The sequence below is a fragment of the Canis aureus genome, chromosome 11 (genome assembly GCF_053574225.1).
Source record: "Canis aureus isolate CA01 chromosome 11, VMU_Caureus_v.1.0, whole genome shotgun sequence".
Taxonomy (NCBI): Eukaryota; Metazoa; Chordata; class Mammalia; order Carnivora; family Canidae; genus Canis; species Canis aureus.
Window position 1 is genome coordinate 61,780,601 of NC_135621.1, and position 19,215 is coordinate 61,799,815.

A 19,215-nucleotide genomic window follows, 5' to 3' on the forward strand; every position below is an offset into this window, starting at 1 on the left:
GTTTTGTAGCTGTAGATTCTTAAAGACTGGCATTATTGTCATCGATGAACAGTTTGCCCCCTTTCAGATGGCGGCAGTAATGACCCACGGGGGAGGCAGTGGTTAGGCAGTGCTGACAATGTGACCAGGTGCTGCAGCATAAGCGTTTCATTAAATATTGAAGCAATGGTTTTCAGTTACAGTGGCAAAAAGGGAATTTGGTCTATGTCCAAATATGTGGCTATTTTTTTTCCTTCAACCTCTTCTAATCACATTATTTTTTGCATGACCTTTCTGCTGGAAATTAGCTGCCGTCCTGAAAAGCATTGTGTGTAATATATCTAAGGTAATTCTGTATTCCACCTAACATGCTAGTAATCATTCTTAATGTATGGATGATTTATTTACCATTTTTTCTTAAAATATGCAAACCATAGACAATAAACCTTATGATTATTTCAGTTTTCAGAGGTACCAAATGGAAGAATCCTGAATTTTCAAGGGGAGGATAGTTTGCAGACACTGAGAACAGGATTCAAGCACAGTTAAGAGTCAGTTTTTTTATGTGCATCATGTGAGAAACGGTTTTAGAGTCTCACCATCCTGTTTCCATTTGGAGACCACGTTAAACTTGTCTGTATAATTTGTGAAATGAATTCACAAGAGAAAAACTCTGGTCATTTTGAGAGGGATGTAGCTGCCACTTTATTAGAGTAGGATCTTTTCCTCCACTTACTGTATGTGTGTGGGGTAACTAACAAGCTGTAACCACGACCCGGCCTTGGGTCTGGGGACAACCTGCCATGTGATTTCCTGATCCTCTGATTCCAGAATCCTCTAAGAGAATGCTCTGATTCTTCACCCAAAGAAACAGGACAGACCTTTCTAGATCATAATCAAACACTACAGAAAACTCACTGCAAACTTCTGGAGGAAAACATAGCTCCTGCCAAAGGCTATGAAAGGTGAATGCAACCCAAATGCACCACAAAACAAAACAAAATAAACTAAACAGAAGCTCCCTCTAGGAAAGAACACATGTTTTAAATATTTTCTACCAATATTATGTATTATCGTTTATTCCTACCTTGGAAATCCCACTTAGTGATAAATAGCTATTTTAGACTTTCACATTTTCTGAAAAATCCAGTAGAGTTTCCGCATGTTAATTGCAGTTTGCTAGATTTCCATATTTAAATCAGCTTCCTCTCCTCACTCAACAAAACTCTGGCACTTCCCTACCAAATATAAATATGGTTTGGTTTAAGATCACCATTCATCTGAGAGACAAAATAAACTTTTATCAAAAGCTACAAAATAAACTTTGTGGCTATTCTGTACTAATGCACTGGATTTGCCCATGAGATCACCAGCTCTATGTAATAATCCTCATAAAATAAGTTTCTACTACTAATTTTAATTCTTTTTTGTTTTGTTTGTATGCACTTAGGAAGAACTGGATTAACATGCCATCATAACCAAACTTTTAAAAAAAATTTTATGTATTTATTTTTTTTAGTTGGTATAGCAATATATTCAACCTCTTAATCTTTCTCTTACTCTCTTGTTTCATCTTTATTCCTTTGCTCTTCTTTCTTAACTTCATCCATGTTAAATGGGTATACCTGTAAGGAAAAAAAAACATATTGGAAAATGACTATTAACCAAACAGGATTTTGTGTTATGACCCAGCATTTGTAAGATAAAACAATTTTTTAAAGAGATACAAGAAAAATTTCAATCATTGAAGTTTATTGTTATCATTTCCTTTTGATTGTGCTGTTTGGAACACTTCAGGAAATGACTGACTTCTTTTTATTGACGAATACTAAAAAATATAGAGGTTTATATAGCATAGAAAAAAATGGAAGGCTCTGTAGATGGAAGCAAATAAAGAAAAGAAAACAGGAGAGAGACTGGTCTTAAGATGGAAATGCTGTAACAAGTTTGTTTAAACCTATCCGTGCTTAGTTGATGATATTATCACCTCGCTGGTACTTTCATGGTGAAAATTGTCTATAGTCCAGAGCCTGTTTTTAGAGATGACAACGGGGCAAAATTCTAGGGTTGTACAGTGAATACAAAAATGAATACAAATGTGTCTCTTGCCAGAACCATTGCTTATAAACACTATAGGTAAAATAGTTTCTAAAAACTGTTCATGATATTCCTCAAAAGAATATATTTATTTTCAAGCACTAGGTATGATATTTTCTCTCCTTTAAGAGTTTGCACAAGCAGTGGTGACATCTTCAAAGTTCAGTCTGGTGGGATAGAAATATTTTTCAAGAAGTCAGTAGGCATTGAAAACTGTTTCTTTCTTTTTTTATTATACCGTGAACATTCTGTTTTGACATAATTCCCTCTTCATTTTTCATGACAATTTGCATGCACCATTTAAATTACTCCCCATTATTCAACTGTATTCTTTGGACTTCTTTGAAACACATACATACTAAGGATAGATTAATGCCAGAAAGCACGTCCAAAATATTACTTGCAAGCTTAACATGTGACCAAAAAGGAACTGTTTTGGTGGCTGGAGGAAAGACTGAGATCCAGTTAGGTGGGAAAGGGTAGGGATTTTTTTCTTGACTAACAACTAAATATTCGTTGTTTAGAATAAGATTTCATTTTAATAATAATAAAGAGTTTTTCTCTTTTTCTTTTTTAAGCTCTCATGATGAAATGAATGTTTTAACTTTCACATTCTTTCATGGGGTTCCTAATTTTATGATATATAGCCTTAAAGTCTCTAAAATGATTAGGAGAAATTCCTCAATTTCAGAATATTCTGCATATGGTGAAGTGATTTAGTACTATAAATCAACAAACATTTATTAAGTACGGGCATGTATTCCAGGAAATACTTTGTTTCAAGCATCTAAGGTCTGATCATATACATATATTTTATATTTTTAAATTTTTTTAAAAATTATTTTAGTAATCTCTGCACCCAACATGGGGCTCCAACCCATGACCCTGAGATCAAGAGTCACATGCTCTTCCGACTGAGCCTGTCAGGTCTCCCTTGGCCTTATGCATTTAATTTATAGAAACAGACTCTTAGGTGGTGCTTTCCTTAAGAATCATTTATGTTCTTTTATTTTTTTTTTAAGATTTTATTTATTCAAGAGAGAGGCAGAGACACAGGCAGAGGGAGAAGCAGGCTCCATGCAGGGAGCCTGACGTGGGACTCGATCCCGGGTCCCCAGGATCACGCCCTGGGCCGAAGGCGGCACTAAACCACTGGGCCACTGGGGTTGCCCCATATATGTTCTTTTAAAGGTAAAGTTATGGCTAAGCCTGTATTTGGCAGAATACAGGCATCCTGTGAAACACAAGACAGGATTTCTATGCTAAAATGGAAAGCTGATACTTTTCCCACTTCATTTACCTTAAATTAATCTTCTAAGAAAAATATTTCCATTTTGACGTTTCTCTCAGGACTACCCCCCTTTTGAGATGCTGACTTACTTTTTAGGCTTTTGAGCAATGTGGCATTGCCAGAGAAAGCCAGAATTTGACCAGCATGGGGACATTGTAAGGCATACTCAGCAAAACTTAGGGTACTAGGTCATTAAAAATGGGGAACTTCAAAGGATCCAGGAGAGTACAAGTAGAAGGTAGGTATTATGGACTACATATTTGTGTCCTCCCCACATTCATAGGTCAAGACCTAACCCCCAGTGGGATGGTATTAGGAAGCAGGATCTTTGAGAGGTAATTCAGTCATGTAGGTGGGAGTGCTCATGGTGGGATAGGGTCCTTATAAGAAGCAACAGGAGAGAGCTTGCCTTCTCCCTTCCTCTCTTTCTCTCTCCCTTTCCCTCTACCTCTTTGTCTGTCTGTCTCTACCATTGAGGACAAATCAAGAAGATGACCATCTGTGGACCCAAAAGAGGGCTCTCAGCAGAACTCAATCTGGCTGGCACTCTCATCCAGAACTGTGAGATGTTCTCTCAGCCTCTAGAACTTTGAGAAAAAAAATTCAGTGGAGACATGAGCATTGAAAGTTCTGGAGCTATATGTAGTGGAGCCCCCATGAGAATACAGTGAAGGAAAGAGGGAGGGAGCAGCAAGAAACATTTGCTAAAGGGAACAATTTTTTCCCTCCAGTTTTGGGGGATAAGTTGTGGGAACGATCTAGCAAAAGCAAAGGAAAAATTCAGAAATGAGTTAATGGAAGCATGTACAGGTTCCCTGAGGAGAGGCTTTTGTTTTTCCTTTCTTTAGAGCTGTCATTTAACTGAATGTTAAGGAGTGATGGACATGCTGATGTCCTGCAACGTGAAGGGTCTAAAATTGGCCTGGAAAGCAATCTAGAGCTTTCTCTTTATGTTTTGTCTTCTTCTGGGGCATCTTTAATCATTACGGTGTCAGAGGAGTCTCAAAGGGGAGGCGCCTGATAGATTTAAGACCTAAGCATTATTCCCAGTATGCCACATCTACCATCATATTTAACACTCAAAATCATGCCAGGTAGCTTACTTCCAGTCAGTGGAACTTTGGATTTGTAAGTGAAACACTCAGTTATGACTCCTCATGAGTCACCAAAATGTCTGCTGCATGTAGGATTTTTTATTACACTGAGAAAAGAGTCTAAATTTCCCTATGAGGCTAATATGCAGGGGTAGATTCTAGACAGTGAATGCACCTGGCTAATCTTATAACATCCCCACCTTCACATGTCTTTGTTTTCTCATCAAGGAAAAGTTTTTGTAATTTAAATGATTTTGTTTACTTTTGTGTGTGTGTGTGTGTGTGTGTGTGAAATTCCTAGAGAAAGTCAGGGGCTGGTTGTAGACACGATGAAGTTTAGTAAAATGATGTCTCTTAGAAGTTCTGGGTACATTTAAGAATAGAATGCTGCATTTGGCTGGAGTTCAAACCTGTAACTGAAGAATCCGCTATATGTATTGAAAAAGCAGAAGAAAAAGTGACTCATGAAGCTGTTTCAAATAGTCAAAAGTTGTTCTTTAAATAAAAGAGGAAACTTGTAAAAATTACAGATGGTAGAACTTTTTTTAATAGCTTCATAAATGACTTAAAACTTGTACTTATAAGATCATTAGGGGTTTTAGGGAGTTGCTAATTTTTTTCACTTACATTATTGCATTTCATAAGGGAAATTATATACTGTTGTGGTATTTGGAAAGCTAAGGATTTGAGAAAAATTCTGGTTGTAGTCCTTATAATTGTCCATATATAATCTATTATTAGCCTCATTTATAAATGGGGTAGCTAAGTCATAAAAATGTTAAAACAAATAAACCAAGGGCACACACATAACAAAGGGGAGTGGAGATAAACCTGAATTTGTCTGAGTCAAATGCCTTTCCCACATCAAAATTTTTAGATAAAAACCTTAATTCATTTGCAGCAGACAGGTTGAATCATGTAACAAGAAGTTGCATATGACTTTTCAGAATTTGCAGTACACTTGGATATTTACTTCGGATAGATCCCACTGGTCTAAGGACAACTTTGGTAAGTCTACACTGATTTGCAAGTCCCTTGTGATCCTTGGCATACTGTCAACTTGACTGCCCTAAATTTAAAAGAAAAGCACCCAGTGGATATTCTGGGGGCTGGTCCTGGCTCCCAAGAGCCAATTTTTAGATTGTCAGGAATTTTGTAAGTCTATTGTTTAACACAGTCATTATTAAAAATTAAATTATAACTTAAAGTCAAATTAGTTATATTTAAAATAAAAATAATAGATACTCAAGATTCATCACCTTTTAATTACTTTATATCATTTTATTATTATCTGTAGTCTTGAAGTCATTTGCATCTGTTGTATCTTTATGGTGAAATAACTATTTAATGGTGTGCTACTGCACAGTTTTTCCCATAATTTTCGTTTAGGATCATCATGTTGGTAACATGAAATCACCCATGGTAGAAGTATTTACACCAGGAAAATTGGCAAAATGCTACAGTCAGAAGCATTTTTTTCCTCCCTGAGAATTAGATGTTAAACTTTACTAACATGCCTCTAGATACAGCTTTGCAAGTGTTTATTCAATTCAGATTCTCTGCTCATTTCTTTGATAAAAGAAACCTCAGCTAAACTTAATCTAAGTAGCCCCAGTCACTTGTTCATCTTGCTCTCACCGGTTGAGAGATTAGGATTGAGGAGAGGTATGAAGAGTGAATGTCTTGCTCAAAACTAGTTTCTAGCTAAAAGGAATGAAATGAGGAAATCTTGGCAAACTCTCTTATTTCTAAGACACAGGTTTTCTTGGAATTTTATCTGAATGTCATATGGAGAGAAATCAAGATTGGATTTCCTTACCTATTGGGGAAATCAGCACATATGTATTAAGAAAGACAGAAGGAAACGGCTCATTTATAATGAATTTAACCATTTGTGGTTCTAAGGGTAAAAACTATTCTCCTCTAAACTACCAATACTTAAAAATAAAAGTAGGAATGAAAAGGGCACAAAACAGGCATGTAATTCTGGACAGCACTCAATAGCATGTTAACAGTTGCTCAAAGGGAAATGTGTGAAGGTCAGGATCCTGTTCCTAGGATCCATGCTGCCTTACCCCGAGTTCTTGGAACTTCCTAGCTCCACTAAAATATGTTTTACCTTTGATGAGTTATGGGTGCAAAAGAGAAAGGATTTTTTTTTTTTTTTTTTTTTTTTGGTCTCAGGATGCACATTTGCTACTTTGAAATTCTTTTGCATTTTCATTCTTCATGCTGATGAGTCAGTGCAGATTTATATTACCAAGTTATTATGGGTTGTAGAAACTGTGTCTCCTTGAAAGTAATGGCATGTGATTGCTTACTCCATTACTTTCAATGGGACTCAGTCGTTGCCATCCTTAGGGACTCAATCCCATTGAAAGTAATAGTCTGAGACTGCCCACATTGTTACCGGGCTTTAAATTGGATTGAATTTATACTGATCGGTAGGGGCCAGCCACAGAAGTCTCACTTTTAAAAGATGTAGACTTGATAAAGTTTTTTGGCCAGTGTTTGGAAAGTTTAACTTCCTGTGTGGGGAATGTATTTTTACTATTTAAAACATTCATTTCTTAATGTTGAAGTGTTTTAATATTTAGCCTCTGAACTATTAAAGAAACTCATAACATTTCAGGAAAATTGTTTTCAAACTTTAATTCTTTCCTAACTATGCTATATTCAGGCATTTCGGGAAAGAAGACATTCTTTTGCTTGGATGTTAATTACTTTCTTGTTCTTAGAATAGTTATATTTTTAGAACTGGCAAGAAACTTCGCAATATCACATCATAGATGAGGAAATTGAGGTTCAAGGTAATTTGCCATGGTCAAGGTCCCAAAGCAAGAGCTTTGTCACAAAGTGAAGATAGAACAGTCTTGTTTAGGATTACCCAATCTTGTTTGAATCTTTGGATTAGACTATTTTTATACTTAGAAATACTAATGAGTTATTTCAGGATATAATATGCATTGCTGTTTACACTTAAATATGTTTTAATTTTTCTTCATAAAACATTTTCAGATCCTGTTAGTATAAAATACCTTTCTGGTGAAAACATTCACTTTCGGGGCTTGGGGGAGGTACCGTATGGGGAGCTGTATAAAATGGTGTTAGAAAACTGCTCCAGGGGCACCCAGGTGGCTCAGTCAGTTGAGCATCCTACTCTTGGTTTCAGCTCAGGTCATGATGTCAGGATCATGGGATCCATGCTTAGTGGGGAGCCTGTGTGAGATTCTCTCCCTCTCCCACTGCCCCCTCCCCTGCTTCTGTGCATGCACTTTCTCTCTCTCAATTAAATAAATGAACCTTTATAAAATGAATCTTTATAGAATGGTTTTCACATTTTTAAGTGGTTGAAACAAAATCAAACTCTCTCTCAATTAAATGAATGAATCTTTATAAAAAAAGAAGAAAAAGGTGCACGTATGTGACTCAGTTGGTTAAGTGTCTGCCTTTGGCTCAAGTCGTAATCTAAGCCCTGCATCAGGCTCCTTGCTCAGCTGAGAGTCCGCTTCTCCCTCTCACTCTGCCCCTCCCATCCACCTGTGTGCTCTCTCATGCCTCTCTCTCTCAAATAAATAAATAAAATCTTTTAAAAATAATTTTTAAAAAAGAAAGAAAACTGCTCCAGATCTTACCTTTTGTCTAACTTTGCTCCTGTATTTGTATCATGGTTTGGAAATGCAGCACATAGTTTTTAGATTTCCGCTCTAAGATTGTTAAAATGCCCAATTTTGGTGTATTCCTATTAAAAAAAGTGTTTGTTCTGGGCACCTGGGTAGCTCAGTCAGTTGAGAGTCTGCCTTTGGTTCATGTCATGATCTCAGTGTCCTGGGATCGAGTCCCACATCGGGCTCCCTGCTCAGGGGGGAGTCTGCTTCTCCCTTTCCCTCTTTCCCTCCCTTTGCTCATTCTCTCTCTCTCTCTCTCTCAAATAAATAAATAAAATCTTAAAAAAAATTTAAAAAGTTTTTGTCTAATTTCAGTAAAATTAGGTGTTATTTTACATTTAGTTAATACTACAGCCAAAACATGAACATATCTTGATATATATAGCAAAAGAAAATAGTTAATAAAATCATTAAATATTATTCAGTTTCACCTTATCGTGAAGGCTAATCATTTGTGAGTTGTTGTAAAGAACTTCATCTTCATTAGCAGTGCCAATAGTTGAAAGTATTGGCTAGTCTTAGATGTTCAGTGTAAAAAAACTCAATGCTTTGTCAATTATGTAATGAAAATGAGGGAGATATTAGCTTTGACAATAATAGTGTGACCAGAAATTTAATTTATTATTTTACTGTCAATAATATTATTGATGTATAGATTTTGACCACATGCATATGTGCATAATGCTTATCTAACTAATATTTGGATAGACAATTGAATTATAAATATATTAGTTATGTTACTTTGAAATTTTTGTGTAATATGAGGGTGTAAATATGGATGTTTTGTAAAATCTCTTACATTTCTAGAGTCTATGATTATGTGGTCTCAAAATTATACATTTCAGTTACAGCAGCTAATTGTGTTTTTTATTATACAACCATACTTCATCCTACAACATTGTTTTAGTTATTTTTAAAAAGTAAACTACCATATGAAGTGCAAAAAAACCCCCACAAAACCCCACAGCATATTAATTTGGGTATTTAGAAGTCAGAGTAGTGGCTACCCTTGGAATGGGGGTAGTGGTGGTGGCTGACAAGTTAGGAGCATGAGGGGAGTTTCTGGATGCTGATAATGTTTTCTTTCTTGATCTGCATGCTAGTTACATGATTGTGTTTGGCTTGTGAATATTCATCAAGTTGTGTACTTTTCTCTATGTATATACTTGAATAAAAAGCTTAAAAATGACATTCAAATATAAGGAATATGGTTAATTTATTTTTAAAAGTCTGGTATTCCAAGAGACCTCCTTTAAAAAGTTCCTTCTAGAGTTTTTTGTTTATTTGTTTCTGTAATAATAGAAGATAGAGGTCAGCAAACTATGGCCTCTGGGCCAAATCTGGTTCTCCACATGTTTTTCTATAGCCTGTGAGTTAAGAATGGTTTTCACATTTTTAAGTGGTTGAAACAAAATCAAAATAAGAATATTTCATGACACATGGAAATGATATGAGATTCAAATTTCAGTGTCCAAAAATAAAGTTTTATTGGAACACAGCCACACTCATTCATTTCTGTATTATCTGCTCTTTTTTGTTGTCTATTTTACTGCATTAGAGCTGCTTTGCATCACAATGGCAGAGTTTAGTAGTTGTGACAGAGATGATATGGTCTGCAAAGCCTGAAATATTTACCATCCCACCTTTTAAGAAAAAGTTTTCTGACAGAAGGAAAGGGTCAGCCAAGGGGTCAAAGGTAGATTAATACTATTAGAATCTAAATGGTGTATGAAATTAGCCACCCATTGGAATCAGCTAACTCCGATATTATCCACATTCACTCAGTTCATTATTTTTGCAGTCTACACTCATTGTTCATCAGATCCTATACATGAGTGAGGAAAGTAAAAGTAATACATTGAAAAAATATTTTCTCTGGGGTATTGCTACTATGTCTCATTCCTTTATCATACCAGTTTTCACCATCATAATGGAGCTAGTCTATCTCTGCCTTTGCAAAATTCCTGCAGAGCCAATTCATGTGCTTAGGCTGGTAATCTGGTTGATATTTTGCAACTGTGGAGGAGGAAAACTTTTTCATTCTTCCTTTCTAGATTCTTTGGTCAGCCTAATAGTTAAATTGACATAAAACAGATTAGCAGGAGAAAAACAAATTTAATTTCTTATATATCGGAACCCCACAAAAACATAAGAGGCTCTCAGGCAGTCATTCAACTGAGGCATATAAAGGAGAAGAGGGTGGGTGTCTGGGACTGCAAAAGGGAGGAAGACAATTCATGGGAAGATGGGAAGAGCAAATGCTTGATAAACAAATGTTTGCTTTGGCACAAATAAGTCTTTCTGAGGCAAAAAAAAAAAAAAAAAGTTATCTCTGATAATAGCTCTCTTCCTGGTACAGGTCCCTGTTGAAATCTTTTTAGGCAGTTTAGGGTAAGGTAAAAGCTCCTTTTGAATCTGTTAGGCCTTAAATGTCTCCAGCCCAGGGTAATCCATATGCCAAAGTGGCACATTCTGAGGTGGCCTACCCGGAACCCTATCACAATCTCCATGTGGGATCACACCTGCCTTTGATTTCAAGGAGTAAATTGTTATTTACCACAAGCATTTTTGACCCTCAAATATTTGTTGAAAATTTGTGTGTGTGTGTGTGTGTGTGTGTGTATGTGTGTGTTTTAGAGATTTATTTATTCATGACAGACAGAGAGGCAGAGGGAGAAACAGGCTCCCTACGGAGAGCGGGATGTGGGACTCCATCCTGGGACTCCAGGATCACACCGAGCTGAAGGCAGAAGCTCAACCGCTGAGCTACCCAGGCGTCCCTTGTTTGTGTTTCCTAAGGCCCTTTCTTCAACTAGTATGAGTCATGTTCTGAAGGTTGCACGCACAAACGCACGCACGCACACCCACCTGCACATACACGCAGAGGTCTGTGAAGCCCTGTAGGCAGTTGTTCCCATATTATATTTCCTTGCTCTAGTATACACTTCAATTTTCCTTGCTTATGGTCAAAGGTAGCAACCTAACCAATATTAGCTGACCTTTTCCTGGTAAGAATCTTTTTGAGAAATAGAGAGCTGTGAATGCTCGAGTATAGCCAGGGCCAGAGGAAGCCAGACATCATAAGGTGCCAGAAGGTGGACTACATGCTACAAACAAAGCAAAATTTTATGCAGTGTGGTGAGAGGGTAAGAAGGAGCTTGAAATTCAGATCCCTCTGAAAAAAGGAAATTGTTTAACCAACCACCCCAAACTGGAGCTGAGACGCGATTCTATAAGTCCTCTTCTTATATTTTTCCTCCCATTTATTCCATATGTGTATGTGGAACAAGGGCCTAGGGCCATTGGACAATCTGTTGAAGGTGGCCACTGTGCACACGAGAATATGGGTGACAACATATTGTGATGTTTATGAGCATGGTCTCTGCAACTAGAATGCCAGCATTCAAACTCAGCTTTGCTACTTCCAGGTTGTATGTCCCCAGGCAGGTAACACAATTTGCTCAGTGCTTCCATTTTGTTATCTTCAAAGTGGTGGTTAAATGAGTTAATACAAGTGCTTTGAAAGTTACTCAGTTGATACTATTATTGTTACACAGTTTTATCTTAGAAGTTCAAAAAGAGTCCTCAGCAGGATACTGGATGCCAGTTTAGCAATTAAGTGGCATCATAATGTATGAAGTAACTGAACAAAGTATTTCGTTCATCTAAAACTTAACTATTTTCCAACATCTAAAATAAAATTGTCTTTATAGGTAATATACTTAAAACTTCCATCCTAAAATATTTTAGACCTTACTCAATACCTTATATTTACTCATTAATTGAATAGTTATTCGGTATGTACTGAGTACAGGTGATGTGCCAGGCCATGGGGATACATCGGCGAGGAAGGCTCACGTGGTTCTAGTAGGGAAAATAGGCAAACAAAAGCAAATAAAAGAGCTGTGAAAGAAATAAACATCGTGTTCAAGTGTTGAGAGTGAAAAAAGTATTGAGCTCAAGAAGTGCAAGGAGAAATATCCTACTGACAGAGTGATCAGAGCAAGACAGGGGTCACTCTTTGAGGGACAGTCAAGCTTAGATTTGAAGATTGAAAAGGAAGCCTCTGGGCTGACTCTGGATAGAGGAGCATTCCAAGAGCACTGCACAGTACTCCTAAAGGTCCTGATGTAGAAACTATGTGTCTTGTTGAGAAGATCCCTAGGGGAGTTGAAGCCTGGTTCACAGGGTGGAAAGGAGTGGGGATCAGACCAGGGACAGACCTTGCAGGTAGGGATGCAGTCTGGTCTGCTTCCAACTGGCTGTTGTGTGGAGAATAAGTGGGCAAGAGTCGAATTCAGGATTACAGTTAGAAGGCTGATGCAGTAGTTCTTGTGGATCATGTTTATAGCAGGAGCATCTATGACATGTTCGTGGATGTGTGTGTGTTGAGGTTAGGCTTGGCTAGGAGCACATACATGGCGTGATCCTTGGTAAATCAGGCAGGGAATTCAAAATCTGTACCACTATGAATGAGGCAGTGAGTTTATATAGAATACATATCTAAAGTAAATATTATGAGCACATATTCATGTGTCTTTATAAAAGATGAAATGTTTTAAAATTAAAATTATATGATCTAACTTAATGTGCGTGCACTTTAGGATTATCATTTAACGTGTTAATGATATTTACTTTCGTGTTTTTTAAAATCATTTCCAGAAAAAGAAAGTATTTGTTTTGTCCCACCAAACCTCTATTTCCATTAAAAACCTTCTTTGTTTTCTTTATGTACGTGAAAATACACATTAATAAGCATAAAGGTGAGATTTTTAAAATGTAACAGGGATAGTTGTTATTGAAATGAACGTTGGGGAGACCTGGGTGAAAATGGCCCAGGTGGAAGCACCTCAGCTGTATTCTGCTCAGGTAGTATGATTCTATTGAAATATCAAGTCTCTCTGGGGTTTTTTTTCCAATCAGCTGCCTGGCTTAGAAACTCATGATGTGAATTTTTGATGGCAAAATTAGAAAATAAAGTGCCCTTCTCTTTTAAAAATAAATTTTGAATTCAAGAGGTGATCTGGCTAGACACTTGTATAAACTAACTTTACGTTTATGATAAATGAATATAATGTGGACAAGAAGTTTCACCTGGTTCCTCATTAATATGATTATATCCTGAGTTGGTGATGAGGTGGGACAGGTTCTGAACTTGCCTATTCTAACTAATTTATTCCAGAATGAGAACCAAGTCAAGTGTATCCACATGAGAACTTGCCATGCCACCTAGGAAAAGTGCGTAATTATCCTGAAATAGCCCCTTACCTTAGGAATGGGACATAGAATCCAATGTGAGTCAAGTTATTCAACCTGGAGTTGGCTTTCCCCCAGCCCCTCCTTCCTTTGTCCAGGGCTAATGCAGACAAATGCTCTAATCCTCCCATCCTGAGGTTGGCAGTTTGCCAGCTGCAGGGACATTAGCTCCTCATTAGCACCTTGTCATCTGCCCACAAATCCACATCCCACCCAGGACAAAAGTAAAGTGGTCTGGCTCATTTGAAGCTTTGGCCACTGAAAGAAGGAATGACAGTCCATGGGGTTTCATATAGTTTTAGGAGTTAGAAGTAAAGGAGAAATTCATGTTATTTACAATCAAGAGATTAATGGGTATTTTGATCAACGTATTATTTAATCATGTAAGACATATCTTGGTACACTTTTTATAAATTCAGATTCCAGCACTGACCTCTCATTTCCAAGTCAATTAGAGATGATTTTTCTCTTTCCTCCAAAATATTGTTTTTGTTGTTGTTGTTGAGGAGGAGGTGGAGAAAGAGGAGGATTTTTTAACACCGTGGCATTACAAAGTTGCAAAGTAAGAAAAATGAGAGATATATGTTCTGAGAAGTAATTCTGAGATGTTCTGGGTAAGCAAAAGAGTTTAGGTTGTTCTAAAATTCTCTGCAATATTGAACAGGTAAAGACCATTTGATAAAGAAGCAATTCTCATTAACAACACCCCTCCCTTATTGTTTTTTGTCTATAGATCCTGTCTCAGTCAATCTGTGGTTGCAAAATGTATATATCTTTGAACACGTGCATGAGTAAAAGCTTTGCAAATAAATATCCCCAAATCTGTCTTTGTGGTCATTTTAGCCATCTGTGCCATCAATTTTGGTCACCACATAAGCTAATCCTTTGGAATCAATGCACAGCTAACTGAGAAAGGCTTGAGGATTCTGAATTGAGTGTCTTGCATTTGATTTTGCCGTAGGGTATAGATATGGCTGAGAAACATTTTTTTAGACCTCAGATTTTCAACTTTGCTTCCCCCCACTCAAGTTCTGAGAATTTGTCAATTAAGAAAGTAATTGTTAATTGTTATATTTTGTAATTTCCACGTTAGTTTAAATTCTGGCCTGCAAACAAGCTTAGTTTCTTTAAGGCTGATTTGATTTCCACAGTTTAGATCTATGTCAGTCTGTTCCTTTATACCCAATAATACAAAATTTATTCTATAGGAAATGATGAGGTTAGTCAATGGCCCCAAGCAGGCAGCCTGCTTTGTTGGGATGGAAATATTAAGGTTTGTATTATCTTTTAAGATGGCCTTACACCCGCCAGATCACCAAAAGATTTTAGGGTGCATAAATAGATTCATTTGAGATATGGAGTGTTCAAGATGGGAATATGCCACATTTTTAGAAAAGGAGCTACCTCTTAAAATATATTGTTTCCAACCCTGAAAATATTCAGAAGGGAAAAATATAACTGTCAGTTGGGATAGTTTTATTTCCCTCCTAGATACCAAAAGGCTGCCTCTAATCACTACTTGGGATCACTTCCAGCTCCACAGAATCTATAAGGCTCCATGACTCTTAAATTTAACTTTCAATATTTGCTCTGTATATGTCTATAAGTGTATAACGGCGTGTGTAGAGATGTGTCCTGTAGTGGTATCTGTCCCATCCCTCTCTATTTTGCATAAGGTGTTTTTATGCTGACAGATAAACCCAAGCCCCTGGTTGTCTGAGTCTCTAATTGCAGCTGCCACCTGAATTCCTTTTGGACATAGTCTGCTAATCTATGGTCCAAATAATGTTTTTATAAAATACATTTTTTCCAAAATTAATTAAAAATTAATTTCACCACATGTATGAGTTTTACTGAATAAGTGATGGTTATATGGTAACCAGCAGCATCCAAAAAGTCTAGTCCTCAGACAATTAATGGTATTTTTTTCTAAAGGCATAGATCCTTTGGTAGCATACTTTAAAAGAATATTATATATCTAGTTTCTGTTTAAATATATATATATATTGACAAGAAAACCAAGATAAATAGCATTGACAATCCGGGCTTTCAAATTCAGAAGTATAGTGATCACAAACATACCTCACAACTCAGCAATGCATAAGAAGTGTTTAAATAATAGATTGAGATGACAGATGTCATAAACATATATGAAATGGATATAGTCAAAGCTGGCAAATTTTGAGATGTGGTTTCAATCACAGTATTTTTTGTTGATTTTTATATATGATCCTAGGCAATTTTGAATTAAGGCAGGTGTCACCTTTAATTTATTGTCAGGTGGAAAGCACACTTATTTTGTACTCTAAGGATTTATTCAACTTAACTCTGTAATTGCTAGCAATATACAAGCTCATTATATCACAATTTAGTATATTTGATGCCAGCTGTTATGGAGTTAATGGCAAAGTCGAAAGAAATGACATAAAACACACTCTCCTGTTTAGTGCAACCATCATAATATTACCATTAAAAATCTCTAGTCGGCCCGGGTGTTCACTTTAGTATTGTTTCTCATTGTCAGTGTGAAAAATAAGATTTTTTTCACCAAGTACTGCATTTGATGTTTTGCTAAACATTAAACTTTTTGTCTCTCTTTAATGTATGAAAACCCTCTTGTACCTATTTTCTTTTTCTGAAAGTTATTTTTGGCAAAGCCGCAATTTAAAAACCTATTTTCTCTTCATTGGAATGGGGTTTGAGAGGTGTCCATATAAGAACTAAGAAGCAAATAGGCTTTTAATTGGGTTATGTGCCACTCAGTGTTTTTTCCTCCTGGATATAAGTTGATTATTTCCTACTTATATTTTAATAGAGTCTGTGTTTCTTAGGGGAACAGTATCAAGATAAAAACAGCATAACAACTCAATATGAATTCAGTAGCAAAATTGTGAAATTAGTGAAAAAAAATTTTCCTGTTTTATAAGGAATTATATGTATTATTTATATTTATTCATACTGTTGTTAACTACAGTGATTACTATTGTTATTTTCATAATTTTGATACAACATATCAGTCATTACACTCTATAGCACATAAAATTAATGATATACTCCTGTTCCCTTTGGTACACTTGTAAAATTGACCATTGTTGCAAAATTTTCTTAATTTGAGATCATGTAGCTTTTTTTCTAAACATAGTATTTCATAAATGCACAAAAAGCAATATTTCATGCAGTTTTTAAAATTTAACAGATAATAAAATAAGAAAGGATAACATACTGTATTTTTAATTCTAGGAATACTGAAAAATATTCCCCCACCCTCTTGTTAACTGATATATTTAAGCCAATAATTTTACACATTTTGTGAATTTGTGTATTTAACTTGGGAAAACGCACTCTTCTTCACTGTGTGACATATAAAAAGAGAAAATGCGTTTCCAGGAAACAATCCCCTAGTAATTTAGTCCAGCTATTTTCAGTACTTAACTTTTGTGTTTTTTTCTTAAGTTCACCATGATATGACATTTCATTATTAGATTTTTTTTTTAAATAGTCACTCACCAGATATTAAAGGATGCAATTGGTTTCAGTTCAGGCAGGTTTTAACTGCGTTTTAATTAGCTTAAAACATATGCTTCCATTTATCGTATTACGTGGAGTACATCCTATTCCATTTAGCTGAGTATTGAGGACTATTGTACAATATTGTGCTCAGGCTAAAACAATGAAATACTAATTGGATCCAGTAAAATAACTGTAACATTTCCGATTCCTATTAGGCAGGTTACGTAAATTAGGCTAATATAAAATGGTGCTTAATAGAATTGCAAATATGGTGTGATGATACATTCAGACAGGAAAGACAGTGAAAGGGGATTTTGGAGGAAATCAAATACATTTGCATTACAATAAAACATTTCCTGCTGTGAGGGCTCTAGCAATGCTGGAAAAAACAACACTCCAGCACCACTCCCTCTTATTTACATAGGAATGCCATCTCTACCTCTTTCAGCTCCTATGAACAGTTGTCTGTCTGTAACAGAATAACGTGCAGTGCAGTTTTAAGACTGTTGATGAATATAGTGTTTTTATTATTTCATTGGGCATCGCATCTGAGATCTTTATATTGCAATGAGGGAGCATTTCTCTTCATGTACAGTATGTCTTTTTAGGATGAGAATGTGCTTTTCAGGCTTGAAAAACTGACGGCAATCATTGGATTGGATTGATATTTCCTATTCAAGCTACTAAGTGTCTCGTGTTTATTTCCTTCTCTTCTTTTCAATTATTAGCCACGGGATTGGATAGTTGTGATATTTGTATACACTTTGATTATCCTAAAATGGATGAGAAAAGGTCGGCTATTCCTTTCCTTCAATGTCTTGCACCCCTTGGACTCTGTTGTAAGCTTGAATAACAGCCATGTATAGTATTTTAAATGAAGAAATTTGAGAAACTGACACAGGGATGGGAGAAAGGTAGAGTGATCCTTTTTCTAAAAATCATTCTAAACCAACACTAATTTTGTCTTTGTTCATTAGCAATCCCCATGGTGAGTTTCTTCTGTGTTTTGAGGAATCCAGAGCACTTTCTGGGCTGAAAGGTGTTCCGGGGAGATTTTTGAAGCTGTCCCTCAAAGGAAAAGTTGCCCAATGAAGTGGGGAAAGGACTACATTTTTCCCTTGCAAATACATTGATAAAAGAGCTTTATGCTGAACTCACAAGCACCCTTGAACCTTTCAGTTTGCTCCCAGCGTTCAGATCCCAGTGTTTCTGTGAAATGGCAGAGAGAGAGAAGACCATTCTGGGGCCTAGCATGCAAATGAGCAAACCACGTAAAGGAAAAGAAAATTTAAATCTCGTCTATTGTATTCTAAGCAGGTTGCTAGCAAGCCTTTGTGGAGCTGGTGTAAAAATGAATCTCATCTTCTTCCTGCCATGAAAACTAAAAACACACTTTATTTCCTCACTCATATCAGCAATTTTTATGCAGTTTTATCTTCAAAAAGGTTTTGTTTTTCCTAGGAGTTTAGTGTGTAACATTTTCATTCATGATACAAATTATTTTGTCTGCATCTGTGCTTCTGATTTAGACCTTAATCTCCCTGAGATCTTTAGTTGTGGAATTTGTCACTTTATTTATATTCACAGGTAGTTCTCCCCCTCCTTTAAAAAGTGTTGGAATTAATACTATTTGCTCAAAGGAACAGCAATTTTTAAAAGGTACTACATCGTATGGGGCATGCTTTCCTAGTGAAGCAAAGCAAGTTAAAATCCTCTAGATTCAAATTCCCTTCTCTTTCAGCTTTCAGCTGTGAAGAAAAGGATTTTCATCTAGATGTAAAAGATGGTAATTGTACAATAAGGGAAAGGTTCTGGCCAATAGGAATGTGCCTGGGGGATGTGAAAAGAAGAGCAAAGAAATAGTCACTGGGCCCTGCAGGCTGGACGTACTGAAAAGGAATGCTTGACAGCCCACGTGAAGCAAAATGGTCAGCTAGACAACTTTGTCCACCAAACCAAATAATCTGCTTGGCTGGTTCCCTGCCCCCTTTCCCACCTCCCACTATATTCACTAGAGAAAAATCAAACTGATTGATTTGTTTCAGCCTCATTTCCTATATATGTATGGAAAATGTGTTAATCCTTAGATCTATTTGTTTGTTTATCTCTATTGTTATTTTCCTTTTCCTTGTCAATTTTTTAAAAATCTGGATACACTATAATTTCATGTCAGGTAGAGGAGCCAATCCATTGCCCAGAGATCTTTGTTCTCAAATAAGGTTTTAAAAAACCTTCATTGAAATACTTATTGATTCACCAAAGTTGCCAGACTGATACAGAGAGATTCCATATATATACCCTTTAACCTCCCACTGATAAC

General features: G+C 36.3%; 2 protein-coding genes across 27 annotated transcripts in view; one reads left to right on the forward strand and one right to left on the reverse strand.

Moving 5' to 3' along the window:
• The window catches only part of LOC144324197 (uncharacterized), a 258,348-nt gene that overhangs the window by 232,221 nt on the left and 6,912 nt on the right, over nucleotides 1-19,215 (reverse strand). For 8 of the 12 annotated variants that reach the window (XR_013389647.1, XR_013389639.1, XR_013389640.1 and 5 more), the window contains one exon: nucleotides 1,521-1,604. Coding sequence is in view for 2 of the 12 variants with exons in the window: in XM_077915491.1 (XP_077771617.1) it covers nucleotides 1,521-1,604 (84 nt within the window). In the remaining 10 variants the exon portion in view is untranslated. The remainder of the gene's footprint in view (nucleotides 1-1,520; nucleotides 1,605-19,215) is intronic. The other 4 variants (XR_013389648.1, XR_013389646.1, XR_013389645.1 and 1 more) reach the window with 1 other exon arrangement.
• Nucleotides 1-19,215, forward strand: part of LOC144324194 (uncharacterized) — a 580,701-nt gene that overhangs the window by 81,303 nt on the left and 480,183 nt on the right. The gene's annotated exons all lie outside the window — the stretch shown is intronic.